Genomic DNA, 15,976 nt, shown 5'->3' with positions numbered 1-15,976 from the left:
CAGCCTTAGACGCAATGAAAGACTCTTCAGACACACAACGATAACATGAATCAAGGAAGAGATGGAGAGAATAAAAAAATAGTAATTTTAGTACTTTAACAGTTCAGACTTACAGTATATAAAAAAATTCAGAAATATAATCTTGATTATACAAGCCTTTTCTTTTTTTTAGAATCCTTTTACCAAAATTTTATTGGAAATGACACTGTCCTCTTTTAAGGTTCACTGTGATGATCAATAGAAGTGTCAATTTTTACAACTTTCTAAAAAAGCCTCAAGTAATAGACTTTAACACATGATTATAAAGTATTTGAGATGACCATAACTCTTCGTTTGTAAATAGTCTTCAGTGATTTTGATTTCACAATGTTTGGTGAGAAATTAAAACGACTTGAGATGCAATTGATTCAAAGCATAGTTCTAAATTAAAAATTCTCACGGAATAAAAAAGATAACAAAATAAAGAAGACAATGTTGCAAAGAAGAGGATCTTAAAAACTCTCTTTAGCACTTTCACATGTCGGAGAAGTTCTATAAGCTTTCTTAAGAGACGTGGATGTAACTTGTTACTTATCTTTAGCTTTTGTTTATGTTATTTTGTATTTGAGTTTGTTTTTTTAAAGTTGTTTAAGGCTAATCTTTTATCCTTTTTTTTGTTTTGTTTTGTTTTGAACTATTTTTATTAATAAAATTTAGCCTCTTTGGCCATTTTGTTTAAAAGAAGAAGAAGAGAAGAAGTTTTTAATCAACGAAGAAAATCATGACACACATAAAGTATAATAGATCACTTTCTAAAATAAAAATTTTGATAAAGAAGAGGAGATTTAATTAACTATGGGACATCAAAGTGAATAAAATATTGATATTAATCAAAGTTTATTATTTACAATAGTGCAAAAAATATTATTGACTTTATATAAATTTGATTTTAAAAAATTATCTATTTGCATGTGAAAATACTGTGATAGTATGTTACTCTACAAGACAATCAAGTTCTGCTATCATGTCGATGAAAGTGTCCGTTTTATTTAATTGTTATTATGAACAAGTCATACAAAAACCTTGACTGAGACAACGAGATGACGAACAAAATGACAAACAAGACTGTATTTGACTGAGCTTAAAATTCGACATATCCAAAAGATATTTGTTATACTTACAAAAATAATACCATTAATAACAATATTTGAAAAACTAGTACATAAAATTGGACAACATCATCTACAAAAATTAATCGATATTTTAATTAGACTGGTGTGTGTTGTAGTACATGTACTATTTTTTCCTTAGTCAAGCTTTTCTTTCGTTAGATTTTTTTGGCAAGATTTTTAATGAAGCAATTAATAATGCATATTACTAGATATATGACTTGTTTTTTTTATTGAAATATTTTTCACAAGCTTTTTTCTAATAAGATTTTAACACGGTACATTATCTATCTAAATATAAACATCCAAAATAAAATATTATGAAATAATAAATTTGAATATTAATTTATGCTCCGGAGCGTTTATGGTACGCCCGCCTCGAAACTCGCCCCGAAAATGTTTTTGAAAATACTGATTAGTAATATAATATTTTGCGAGTTTGGATTTAATCGAGCTCAAATTGGAGTATGAAAAAACAAAAAAGGGCAAAGGGTCAAATATACCCTTGTACTATATGAAATAGTTTAAATATACCCTTAGTTATACTTTTGGGCTAAATATACCCTTTTCGTTATACTTTCAGACTAAGTATACCCTTATCACTAACAGAGGACACGTGGACGGCTAAAATTAAAAGAATTATTTAATTTAAAATAAATCAAATTCGAATATAACCCGCCCCGAATAATTTAACTCAACCTAATCAATTCGGCTACCATTCTTGGCAACTCTGTCAAGCTTCTTTGCATCATCATGAAATATAAAGTCAATTGTGTCATTGTAATCCAGAAACTCTTCCATTGTTTACCAATGCTCACCTGAGTTGTTCCATTGGCAGCATTCTTGATCCATAGAGCTATTTTTTCTTGTCTAACTTGAACATTAATAATCACTCCACAAATTTCATCTCCAAATTTCTCTCCAGTCAGTGCCAACATCATGTACAGCCAGCTGGTGGGTCCATGTTATAGAAAAGCTCATCGTTCACTTCCCTCCATTGACACATACAGGTGGATCAATGTTATAAATTAGGTCGGGTTAAATTATTTGGGCGGGGCAGGTTATATCCAAATTTAATATATTTTAAATTGAATAGTTTTTTTAATCTTAACCGTTCATGTGTTTTCTGTTAGTCATAATGATATATTTAGCCCAAAAATATAACAAGAGAAATATATTTAGCCCAAAAATATAACAGGAGAAATATATTTAGCCCAAAAGTATAACTAAGAATATATTTAAACTATTTCATATAGTACAGTACAGGGTATATTTGACCCTTTACCCGAAAAAAAAAAGTTAGGAACTTTCCATGGCCTAAAGCAAGAAGTTTCTAATATCTTGAATCCCTTTGTTTCCATTGTCTCTTTCTTTGACTCTACACATTCTTTCATCTGCCCCATTCCTGAAGGCTATTGAGTCTTTGGGGCTCTCCAAGATTTGATATTTAGGGGAGCTCTTCTTTCCTTGAGCCTACATTTTTTATTCTTGACATCAATCTCCAACACCCATTTGCTTCAACTACAGAGAAAATCCCTCCAGATTTTTTCTGGGTTTACTCTTCTTCTTTTTCTGTGAATTTTTGTTTTTGGCTAAAGGGGTTTCAGAGCAAAGGGTTTTCTATGGATTCTCAAGTTCTTGTTGCTCTTGGTCTTTCATTGTTGGGTGGATTGAGTACCTCTCTAGGTGAGTAAAAAGTTCCTTTTTTTTATTTCTTTGTTTGGAATAGTTTATTTTCTCTTTTGTAAAATTGGATTAATTATCAGAGCCTGAAAGTGCTCTAATCTTATGTTTTTCTTCTCCAATTATCACATAGCTAGAGAAAAATAAAACTTATGTGACCTTGTTTGACCAGGGGATGGAGGAGTTTAAGAAACAGAATTGTTTTTGAAACTTGTGGTCTTATTAAGCCATAAAGATTTATCTGGCAATGGATAAGGTATTTAAGAAGTTAAATTATTTGTAAATATAGATATGAGTCAATTTCTTGGATAAACTAAAAGGCTGAGTGTACCACATAAATTGAGACAGATGAAGTAAGTTTTTTTGAGTAATGGAAGTCAAAGTGTGGCCTTTTTCATTTTTTGTGCTCAATCCTGTGTCTTTTCTGTAAGCATAGTGAAAACCATATTGCTAAAACTTCAATATTTATAGTCCCACTTAGCTCATAAAAACTGTATAATATTAATTGGAGACTGATGGCGCTATTACTTTATGGTGGTTGTTTCCATCTCCTTTGTGTGTTTTGAGTTTCTAGAGTGTTTGAAGCTACAAGGGTCCTCCCTAAAGAAAGTTTAGTAATCTGATCTATTTTTTCTTATCTGCAGGTGCACTTTTTGTGGTTATTAGCCAGGCTCCTAACTTGAAGATGCTAGGACTTTTACAGGTGATGGTTAATCGTATTTGTAAGAATGTCAGAAGTAAAATGGTTAATTCAAGTGATTCATGGTTTCTTTGTCACTTGCTTGTTTAAGCATGTTGTCTGGTAAATGTTTACTGTCGGTTATTTTATATATTTTCTGACTTGAGTATTTTAAATTTTGAGCTGAAGAAAAGGATCATTTGATTTTTAACTACTGATGGTTTAAGCTTCCTGAGCTTAAAAGAACTCATTATGGTCAGATGTGGAAATGCCAAGAGGTACATAGATAGCAGAGAACTGAACCTGAATAATTTCTTTGGTTGTGCAGGGGTTTGCTGCTGGTCTTATGCTTAGCATATCATTCTTTGACTTGGCTCATAATGCTATAAACTCCATTGGCTTCTTAAAAGGAAACCTCTGGGTGAGCTATCTCCTAATTTTATTTTGAACTTTTTCAATCTGTTTTCCACTTAAAGAAGAAACATACAGTTCTTGGATCTTAATTGCGAATCTCTGGACTGTCAGTTTTTTGCAGGTGTTATCTTCTTTGCTCTTGTTTCAAATTTCATCCCGGAACCTACACTTGCACCCATTTCAAGTGCCAAAGGCAAAAAGGTATGGTGTGATTTGTTTTTTATAGGAGAAAATCTCGTTTATGCAAAAACTATCAAAGAATAAAAATGGTTTTCTGCATGAGAACAGAAAGACGGAGATGATAGGGGTAAGGATATTATGAAGAAGCATCGCCGCCAAGTTTTATTTAGTGGAATCATCACAGCAGTAGGTTAGTCTGCTGTATTGGTTTGTTGATAATTCCCATAGATTTTACAGCATTTTTTGATTCTGTTATGCTGTAAACCCTCCATTTGAGTTCTCATTTGAAGAACTCTGAATTGTTTGTGAACTAGATCTGATTAAGTGCTGATAGTGGAAGCCTATTTTTGACATTTCTTGTTGTGTCAGAGTCTCTTTACAAATATGGTATGCAAGAGCACATACATTCTTAAAATAAATCTAGCTGATTCTTCATTTTTATGTCTCTGAAGTAGTTTGTGAACTAGGTCTGATGAAGTGCAAATTGTGGAAGCCCATTTTTGACGTTTCTTGTTGTTTCAGAGTCACTATACAAATATTTTATGCCAGAGTACATATATGCTTAAAATAAATCTTGCTTTAATCTTCATTTTTATGTCTCTGAAGTAGTAGCACTCCCCACCTACATGAGAAATTTTATTAGGAAGTTAACTTAGATTTCTAATAAGTATATTGCCCCCAATTTAAGCATAGTCTTGAACAAAATAATTAAGAGTGATATAGTGTGGCCTGTATAATTTACCTGGAGTTTTTTCAAAATTCTTATCTGGAGTCTTGTTCAGTTTCCACAGTGCTAAGTTATGAGAAGAATATTACAAATCTTACTAAATTTGTTTTTTCTATCTAGTTTGTCGTTAGAATTAGTTGTTGGTAGGAGGTGCTAGGTATCCAGTGGAATTAGTCGAGGTGCGTGAAAGCTGGCCTAGACATCATGGTTATATGAAGAAAAAAGAAGAATTTAAGTTTACCCTTCAGCTAAGGTTCTAGTAGGTGCTAGATGCACAGTCTTGTGGTTAAATAATCCCTTTCTGTTCATTCCTTATTGTCTGTAGCGAAAGTCAAGTCTCTATTTGGACTGTTGTGGTGTAACTTATTTATGCTGTAATATGTAAGGTCTTCCTATAGTAAAAGTAGATTTCCCTCAATAGTTTGTAGAAAACCATACTCCCTCCGTCCTGTTTTATGTGAAGAAGTTTGGAATAAGAGGGTCAAAGCCCCAAATTTTCATTTGAATCTGGCATAAAATTTTCTTTTCTTCTGAAATAAAATTTACATATTCTGATAACTGCATGGAAAGTACTACAAGTCTGTTGAGTTAATAATTTAAAATATTTGAAAAAGTTTTATAAACTTGTATTAGTAAAAGAAAACTATTTGACTCCCCAATAGTAATAGTGTCATTTATCTATTGCACAGGGAGCCCCCTCCCCCGCGTACCTCTTTTCTTTTTCTTTTCTCTTAAAAGGAACACCCCACGTTTTGTTACAGAATGAATGCTCATTTACCTACAAATTCTCTCCCATCTAATTCAAGGGACCACATTTCTAAGTATGAGATATTCCTAAATTTTCAAGACTACTTTAGCAAATAAGAATTCTATAGTACTTGCACATATTTCTAGCAATCAAAATTCATTTATCAAGTTATTGAGCTACTTGTACTGATATACTATACAAGTCAAATTGACTTCTTAATCTCCATTTCTTCTTAAATTACACTTAATATAATTAGATGAAAGGACTGGCAATATGGAAATAGAAGAGAATAATATATGCATTTGAACCATAACTTCATTCATTATAGGATGTCTTACATGGTTTGTATTGGCTTTTCTGTCCAGGTATAAGCTTGCACAACTTTCCTGAAGGGATGGCTGTGTTCCTTGGATCAATGAAGGTAGTTCTCCTTTCTTGATTGTCTGATGTTTATAATCTTGTATAGTGATCACCTTAGTCATTGTTGCTTGACCTATGATATTTTGTTTCATTCTATTTTAAGAACCGTAAGGGTAACAATGTTTCAATTAATAAATGGCACCTCAAATCCAAAAATGGTTGGAGTCGGCTGTATGTATCATCTATATCTATACCAGGTACCCTATGGGATAGTCGAGATGTTGGTAAGTTGGTCCGCTCACCCGTGGGGTCTGGGAAGGGAGATGTACACAAACCTTACCCTACCTTTGTGGGGTAGATAGGTTGTTTTTTGATAGACCCTCAACTCAAAAGAGAAGTTATTCAAAGCAGAGTTGCAAGACAAATATGACAACAAAATATCAAGATACAAAGCAAATGCAACAACATATAATAGAAAACATTGAAGAATAAGAAACTATGCAATTATTAAATACTACTACTAATAAGGTGAAGAGGAGATGGGGCTAGCCCCTTGTGTCTCCCACCTAAAGTGTGACAATACTCGGCTTCCTCCAAGTCTTCTACCCTAATCCTTAACATCCATACCTTCATATCTAAGGTCATGTCTTTAGTAAGCTGAAGTTGTGCCATGTCTTGTGTAATCACCTTCTCCAATTCTTTTTCGACCTACCTCTACTCTCATAACACCTCTTCTAACTCCCACTATAACCAACCTCTAACATCTCCTTACTGGCACATCCACATACCCTTTCTTCACATGCCCAAACCATCTCTATTCACTTCCCTCATCTTGTCTTCCACAGAGGTCAAGCCCACCTTGTACTGTCTAACTTCGTTTCTAATCATATCTCTCTTAGTACGCCCACACATCCATCTGTGCATCTTTATCTCCACTACATTCATCTTTTGAATGTGGGCGTTCTTGACTAACCAACACTTTGTCCCATATAACAAAGTTGATTTGATCACCGCCCTGTAGAACTTACCCTTGACAACACACTCTTATCGTGTAGTACCTTGGATGCAAACCTTAATCTCGACCACCTCGCACCAATACAATGTGTGACATCATCATCGATCTCCTCATCTCCTTGGATCATGGACCCCAAGATGCTTGAAGCTTCCTCTCTTACGTATGACTTGTGCATTGATCTTCACTTTCACCTTGTCCTCACACATTACATATCTAAACTTGCACTCCAATTACGGTGTTTTTGTCCGGCTTTACCTGAAACCTTTAGACTTTACGGTCTATCTCCGAAGTTCCAACCTATCATTAATTCCACCTCACATCTCATCAATAAATACTATGTCATCTGCGAACTCCACAACACCTCCCTTTGAATATGCTGTGTCAATTTGTCCATCAATAAGGCAAATAGGAACAGGCTGAGAGATGGTTTTAGGTACAACCCATCATGACCGAAAAGTGTTTCGAGTCACCTCCCATTGTTCTAGCCCAGGTCTTGATTCCACCGTACATGTCCTTAATTGCTCTAATTTAAGTCTGAGGTACACCTCTAGCCTTTAAACATATTTATAGGATCTCCATAGGCACTTTATCGTGCACCTTTTCTGGGTCGATGAATATTATGCCTAAGTTCCTCTTCATGTCTCTATACTGCTCTTAACAATCTCCTTGTAAGATGGATGACTTTTGTAGTTCATTGTCTCAACATGAAGCCGAGTTGGTTTTAGATATAGATACACCCTCCTCATCCTCATTTCGACCACCTTCTCCCGAACTTTCATAGTATTGCTTAGTAGCTTCATACCCCTATAGCTGTTGCAATGTTGAATATCACCCTTTTTCTTATATGTATTATTGTACTTCACCTCCATTCTTCTGGCATTTTAGCTGTCCTAAAAATGACATCAAACAACCCAGTCAACCACTCCATACCTGCTTCATCTGTGGTCTTCCAAAATTTCATTGGTATCTCGTCTAGCCTGGTTGCTCTTTCGCTCATACGAATAGGCCCCTTAACCTCCACAACCTTTATGCACCTACAACACCCAAAATTTCTACGACTCTCGGAATGCTTTAACTCCCCCAACACGATATCCCTGTCCCTTTCTTCATTCAAGAGCTTATGCAAATATGTCTGCCATCTCCGTCTAATGTGTGCCTCTTATACCAACAATTCACCATTTTTTTGTGGGGGTAATACTTCGTCATTCTCATCCTTGATATACTTCATATGATCCAGGTCACAAGCTTATACAATTTCCTACACCCTTCCTTCCCCTCGAGCTCTTTATTCAAATACTCAAAAGCTGTCCTTTTAGCAGCCATGACCGCTTCCTTATTCACCACCTTATACCTCTTTCTATTCTTCCTCTTATCCTCCTTATCTAAGCTTTCCACTAAAGCCGTGAATCTATTTAGGCCTATGCCATTCTCTACTGGTAATTTGTCTTTTAAGGAAAATTGGGTATTCTCCAACAATTGAAACTCTAAATCTCAGACTTACACCTACTACATAAACATACAAGTTCTAATCAGAATAAAGCCCTTGTGGAATTAATGGATTAAATGTAAGTGTAATAACAACAACTAGGCCTTAACTTGAACTAGTTGGTATTGTCTATATAGATTCTTTACTTCCAATTGTTGTATTCTTTGCTAAGTTCACATTTGAAGGGGTTATTGGTCTTTTAAGACTTCCTCAGTCCCTTTCATCAATGTGATTTTGGCTTGCCTCGGTCCCTTTCATCAATGTGATTTTGGCTTGCCTCGGTTCCTTTCATCAATGTGATTTTTGGCTTGCCTCGGTCCCTTTCATCACGTTTAGTCATCATTGTTGGTGAGTATGGAGGTTACATAGGGTATGGTATCGCAAGGCATCTGAGGTGACCTTTTTTTTATCCTCCATCTTAACATCAACATTTCTATGACACTCAGGTTTTTGATATATAGGACTAATAATCACTCTCATATGACATTGCTGGTCTTCATTACTGTGTTATAAGACCTGCCTTTTACTTGTTAGGTAACAGTGGTTGAAGATTAAAAGAAAATTAGCAAATAAGCTTTAGAAAACATATGTTTAAGTAATCTTAAATATCTTAATCAAATTAAGAGCAAGAACCAACTGTTGTGATAACAGAAAACATTCTTTAACATATTTTATGGGGCCATAGATTAGGGATAATTTTGACATTTACATTACATATCACTTGTTTAGTCATGGTTGCTCAACTTGCACAATATTGGTTTTATTCAGTTTGGAGTAGTGTCAGGATTAAAATTTAGATACATACACTTAGAGCCTGTTTTGATGGGCTTATTAGTTTTTTCTTATAAACAAAAAACCTAATTTAGGAATTCTAACTTATGGCTTTTGGCTTATTTTTGTCTTTTTGGCTTGAAAACAAGTGCTTAAAAGTATTCCTTCTCAAAAAAACAAGTGCTTACAAATACTTATTATTTTACCCAAACACTACAAAGTGCTTAAATGCTATTTTGGCTTAAATGCACTTAAAATAAGTATCCAAACAGGCTCTATGTAATGTGAAATATTAATAAAATGCTTAACATTGTACCATTTTATTGTGCATAAAGTAGACATTTCTTGGATATAAATTGCACGGAACAACCTTCATAGAAAAAGGAAATACATGAGGACAACGTGGTCTACAGACCCAATATTTGTGGTCATAATCTGCTTCGACATCATTCTTGTTACATCGGAGAGGGATGACTTCCCGGATCAACTTCCAACTGTTCCTTTATCATTTCTGTGGTCAGTCTACTGTACCAAATGCACTGAACTACAGGGCAGGGAATTGCACAATCCCATACTTCTCTTGCGTATCTACATCGTAAATTTTCAAATAACCTTAGGTGCCATTTGTTGTTCGGAAAGAAAAATGGAAGTGCCAGAATTAACTTTTGAGTTTGGCTTCAAGCAAGCTGAACTAGTGCTGCTACTGATACATGTTAGTTGTAGAAAGAGTATGTTAATAACTTTGTTTTGTTTGATGAGAAGACATTTTGAAGTCTTTTCTTGGAAAAGTCAAGATCCTCAGTTGTAACAACTTCATTAAGTCCAAAACAATTTAAGGTCGGTCATATGAATCTTCACTGACCATGTGATTCCATAAGCTCATCTCATGCCAATATTATGCAAATACATATTCAATGTATTAGAAGTTTTCTATATTTTCTAAAATGCATAAATCTCTGAAAGGCTAAACCACTCTTAGAAAGCATAGTTTCTCGTCAAAGTGCTAGCATCCCTAAAATTACTCTTAACGAATATGTATTGCCTATGTAAATCTTTCTTCTATTGTGCTATATCTTTTGCTTAGCTTACATGGACCTCAGATATTCTAGGTCCTTCGAGACAATTTTTTTCCATGTGATTTTAGGTCTAACTCGTTCTCTTTTAATACCTTCACTTACCATGGTTTCACAACTTGTATTTGGAGGTCAATGCAGGACATGCCAAATCATATCAACCGACATTCTTTCATTGTATCCTCGATGTGTGCTACTTGAACCTTCTTGCGAATGTGATCAGTTTTAGTCCTGCCTAATTTTGTATGACCACACATCTATCTTAGCATCGGCATATATCCAAAATTCATCTTGTGGATGTGTTAAACTTTAGTGGTCCAACATTCAGTCACACAGCATTTGCTGGTCTAATAACTGTTCTATAGAACTTACATTTTCACTTTAATAAACATCCTTCTATCACTTAACACCACCCTTGCAACACTTCTATATTTTTAACTATCCGATTTTGATTCTATGTGCAACATCCTCATTTATCATTTCATTCTCCTGGAACAACAAGCCTAAATATCAATTGTTTGCATTTAGGTACTGCAATCCCATGTAGTTTCACCTCAATTCACTCTTCTTATGGTGACTAAACTTGCAGGCAACTGATCTTCAGTTATAAACTTGGAATTATTTAGAGCTTACTCTGTTTTCATCATGCTTTTATTTTAGGGACTTCGGGTTGGTCTAAACTTGGCTCTTGCTATTGCTTTACACAACATACCAGAGGTATACTTTCTTACAAATTTACCAGTTTATTTCCTGATTTCTGTATGTTTCTTGAGTGCAAGGATACACTAATGGACTCCTTATTACAGCTGTAATATAAGATATCTTATCCTATCACAATGTGTCTGTGTATGTACTTGATTGCTGTAGTATTCTTGGTTTCATTCATTTTTGGCTCTATGAACATGTTATTTGAATTTTCGCTGCTGAGCAGATTGTTGATCATGTATGTAAATAATAAATCAATGTGCTTATCAGTTCAATTAAGAGCTACGTGTGGCCTATATTTAAAGATAAAGCCTGTACATTGTTTGGGCACTTTTCATTCTTTCATACATTTCCATATTATACCAAATCCCTAGCTGAGTTGGGTTGAGATCGTTGATTGATTGACGATGCCAAGGAAGGCATCTACTGTAAAAACAGTGGATAGTCTTGCCAAAACAGGTAAATTAACAATCAACATGTTTATTGGGATCAAACTAAAAGGAACTAAGGGATGTGTCTTTTTTGTTCCTTTTCCATTTGGGGACCTGATTTATTTGGTTGCAGGGTGTTGCAGTTGCACTTCCAGTTTATTTTGCAACACAGAGGTAATGATTCGTAGTAAACTAACTTAGTATTAATTAAGGATAACATCTTTTGCTTGTGCCAATCTGGGTTTATTTTATTAGGTTAATTTTCTAATTATTTAATAGACTCGATGCACGTAAACATCTTATCTTCAATTTAGTCAGGTCATATGAATGTAGTTTCTCGACAAAGTCATGTTATCTGTACATCTTATGCTTGAGGCCTTAAGGCTATTTGAGTCATAAAGACTACGCTATTTAAATTATAAAATGCATCCAGCGATTTAAATCGCAAGACTTACATGCACATAACTGAAGTTGCTGGAAGCTTTGGAATATAAGAAATTAAAACGCAGATAGTAAGAAAGATCAATGAAATCAAATCCTTTTCCTTCTTCCCTCCAACAAAAGGTAACAACAAGGTGCTCTCATCACTTTGTAGAAATAAAATTCTTTCTTCTGCCCAGAACAATTTATCATGGCTCTGTCAATGGCATTGCAAGGATAAAGTTCTAGTGCAACGACTAAAGAACACTTCAATCATAATTAGTTTCACCAAAGCTCATCTTGTTGTATGCACTATCCCCATTTTTTTCTTAGATAGTTGAGATTTATATAGTGAGTCTATATGTGTCTCAGCAAATGGCAGGCATTCAAATTGGCAACACTTTCTGGTCTCGCAGAGCCCCTGGGTGTAATTATTGTGGGTGAGTACCTGATATTCATGCCTTTTTCTTTTAGAAGGATAAGAATTACCTGATATCCATGTCTTTTAGTTCAAGTAGAACACAAAGTGTACATGAAGCAGAGAATAGGTTCAGAATTCATTTTTTAATTTAAACATGATTTGATTGCAGCATATCTATTTCCAAGCAGCTTGAATCCTGAAATTCTGGAGGGCCTCCTGGGAGCAGGTTGATATGATATTTATTTACTTCTAGTTTCTTGACTGATGAGAAAGGAGAAACATTTACTTTTGAATTATGCTATCCTCTAATGGATCATGTTGCTTTCAGTGGGAGGGGTGATGGCATTTTTAACCTTACATGAGATGCTTCCATTGGCATTCGACTATGCCGGTCAGAAGCGAGCTGTCAAAGCTGTATTCCTTGGAATGGCTTTCATGTCTGCGAGGTGAGATAACTTCTGTAAACTTCAACGTCACTCCTGGTAGTTACCAAACACAGCTAACTATTGTACTTCGACTTGAAAGGTCCCGAGCTTCAATGAGTTAACACTACATGCACTCAGCGGCAACTTGATTTATTTTTTTGTTTCCATGCTTTTGATCTAGTGGAACCTCCTTTGCTTGATCCAATTTTTTTAACATTACTATATAAAATGGAAGTATATTAACTTTTAGATGCCTAATGGTTGAAGTAAAATATAACAGAGGATTCTGTTATTCAGTTAATGCTAGTACTTAAGGAACTCAGCAATACCAGCATACTTAGCTGATTGTTCTTTCATTTACCAATATAAATAATTACCAAGCAATCTGCTATAATTACATGCTGTAAAGGATTCTTTCTTTCTAAATTTGTTTGTCTTGGGCATGGCACCTACCTCATCAAAGCTGCTTGCTGAATATCGATTTTGTTATCTTCTTATACTTTCTCGTTTCTTTTTCTTTTTTACTTTTGCTGTAGTTTTACCTTCTCTCCTATTGCAGCCTATATTTCCTAGAGCGGAGCTTGCCAGCGGACATGAGCTTGTAGTTCTCAGTCATATGGTGTTTCACTACTTGTACTGCTGAACTTCGATGGAGTTTTTTCGTGGTGCTAAGCTTCAAAACTAAAATTCGCATTCTTACAAAATCCATGAGGCATGGCATTTGGTTTGGCAAGCTGAATGAGAGTGAAGGTATAACAGTTTCTGAGATTGTTTTATAGTAAAATAGGAAATGCACAGAGACTCAGCCAGTATCTCATATATGAACAAGAGATACATGGGCAAAACATTGTGTGGATTAATTTACGAATGGTCATCCAACTTTCAATTCGTTGTAACAATGTCACAAAACTAACCTTTGTAATGAAATAAATAAACTCAAAAAGTATTAACTGAATGCTGGAAAACGTAAATTCAGTTTGGAAACACAACTAGTCTGCCATTTTAGCAGCTAACTTTAACTATACTCATGTGGCAACAAAAACAGCATACGCGGTGAAATCCCACTAAGTGGAGTATAGGGAGGTAGAAGGACTGTTTTCCAAATATCTCAGCTTTAAGCGAAGCAAATCAAAGTAGTAATGCAGGGAAAAAAACAGCAGTGAAAGAAAAACATGACAACTAATATAAAATCAGTGCATATATATATATATATATATATATATATATATATATATATATATATATATATATATATATATATATATATATATATATATATATATATATATATATATATATATATATATATATATATATATATATATATATATATATATATATATATATATATATATATATATATATATATATATATATTGATTTACTATCAGTTAAGTGAAATTAGTTTGGGGGGTATATAGTGTAATTATTTAGTGGGATATCAATATAAAGAGATATATATTTATAATTATTTTGCTTTTATGAGATATTAGTTTAGTACCCCGTAACTAAACCATTACTGCCTTACGTAATTACACCCTATAATAATTAATAACTACACCCTATAATAATGAGTTTTCCAAATTTTTCTCTTGTAAAAATGTCATTCGGCTAATGATGTTAAGCAAAATGTACCGTGACTTGGTAAAGTAAAATGAAATTGAATTAGTTGAAATAAAAACATCACTATATAAATTCTCTATTATTATAATTTATTATATGCGAGAAGTCCGACAGTTAAAACACCATAATAACCCTACAAAGTGAAGTGATCATGATGATTAGGGGTGTTCACGGTTTGGATAAAAACCGATCCAAACCGAAAAACCAAACCAAATCGATAAAATAAAACCGATTTTATTTGGGTTTGATTTGGTTTGGTTTTAGATTTTTGAAAACCGATAGTATTTGGTTTGATTATGGTTTTATTTGAAAAAAATCGAAGAAATAACCGAACCGAATCGATGAATTATTTACATATATTTTATTAATATACATACTTAATATATTGTTTTTATAAACAATTTTAAAGATCTTATACATATTTTCATTAAAATTTCTTTATAATTTACTTATTGTCCCAAGATGAAACATTTATCTTATTAATTTCATGTATATGAGTGTCTATGACAATTCTTTGTGGGACTGAAAATGTTATTTTCTCTTCCTTCTAGACCAATATAGTGAATTTTAAAGCTTTATTGATAGTAAATTTAGTGATCGAAAGTTTAGTAATTTAAGTCATTCTAACTATTTTTCGTTTTGAATGGATTGTTGTCACTTTTTTCACATTTTAAATGAATTGTTTCTTTTATTTTTGTGTATGGTTAATAACCAAATAACCGAACCAAACCAAATCGAAACCGATAATCACCAAACCGATAAATGTATATTATATTTGGTTTGGTTTGGTTTTGATAATTTTAAAACCGATTAAGTTGGTTTGGTTTTGGTTTTGACCAATAACCGATCCAAACCAACCCATGAACACCCCTAATGATGATACCTTTAACCTAATATTACTTAATACATTTTTGTACGGTGATGTAAATTTATATTCTAACAAAAAAGAAGTTTTAATTAGGAAAAAAGACAATGTAGCACTTTTCTGCCATTAAAAATTAACGGCATATTTAATGTTAATATAGTTAATTGTAAATAAATCTTTTATTTACTACTCCCTCCATTCCATATTAAGTTAATTTTTGAGGTGTTTCACACCCTTTAAGAAAAGTAGATTAAGACATAAATTGAACCTAGTTTTTAATTTTTACCCTTATTAATTATTGTCAAATTTATGATTAAAATAACTAAATATTAATTAATCACTAATTCCCATACTAACTAATGAAGGGTAAAATTGAAAGAACACTCTAAAAGTAGTCTTGAAAAATGAACAATTAAGTTAATTTGAAAAATGAAAAATACCTCAAAAATTAACTTAATATGGAATGGAGGGAGTAGTAGTTTACAACGCAAGTCTTTTCATCACTTATTTTGATAGTTATTTTTTTAGTAGTTACTCATTTAACTTCCATCGATATAGTCTTTTGACATTTTTTGCACAAATTTAAATCACTTCTTTATTTACTGATTAAATTGAATTTCTTCTTAATTCCCTTTTAAAAAAAATATCACGGGTTGGTGTAGTTGCTCTTCAAGCATGCGTTGCTGGTGAGGAATGATTCTTCTGCCTTTTGTTTTCATATCATATATTTGAGTCTTCTTTTAATTTTTCATTTTGAATTATGTATTATCAATAATTTGATAATCTAGAAATTAAGTAAGCT

General features: G+C 33.3%; 1 protein-coding gene across 1 annotated transcript; it reads left to right on the top strand.

Annotated features, from left to right (window-relative positions):
• The first annotated feature begins 2,455 nt into the window (after positions 1-2,455).
• LOC102584193 (zinc transporter ZTP29) lies at positions 2,456-13,670 on the top strand. The gene is made up of 12 exons (XM_006354192.2): positions 2,456-2,834; positions 3,476-3,534; positions 3,839-3,931; positions 4,036-4,125; positions 4,213-4,294; positions 5,945-6,000; positions 10,945-11,001; positions 11,554-11,594; positions 12,213-12,280; positions 12,431-12,487; positions 12,590-12,707; positions 13,246-13,670. Exons 1-12 carry the CDS (start codon positions 2,771-2,773, stop codon positions 13,289-13,291), a joined length of 831 nt encoding a protein of 276 aa, XP_006354254.1. The 5' UTR covers positions 2,456-2,770; the 3' UTR covers positions 13,292-13,670.
• The last annotated feature ends 2,306 nt before the right edge of the window (positions 13,671-15,976 follow it).

The sequence above is a fragment of the Solanum tuberosum genome, unplaced genomic scaffold, assembly GCF_000226075.1.
Source record: "Solanum tuberosum cultivar DM 1-3 516 R44 unplaced genomic scaffold, SolTub_3.0 scf00168, whole genome shotgun sequence".
Classification (NCBI taxonomy): Eukaryota; Viridiplantae; Streptophyta; class Magnoliopsida; order Solanales; family Solanaceae; genus Solanum; species Solanum tuberosum.
The sequence above is the reverse complement of the archived record's forward strand: the minus strand, read 5'-3'. Positions and strand labels throughout refer to the sequence as shown.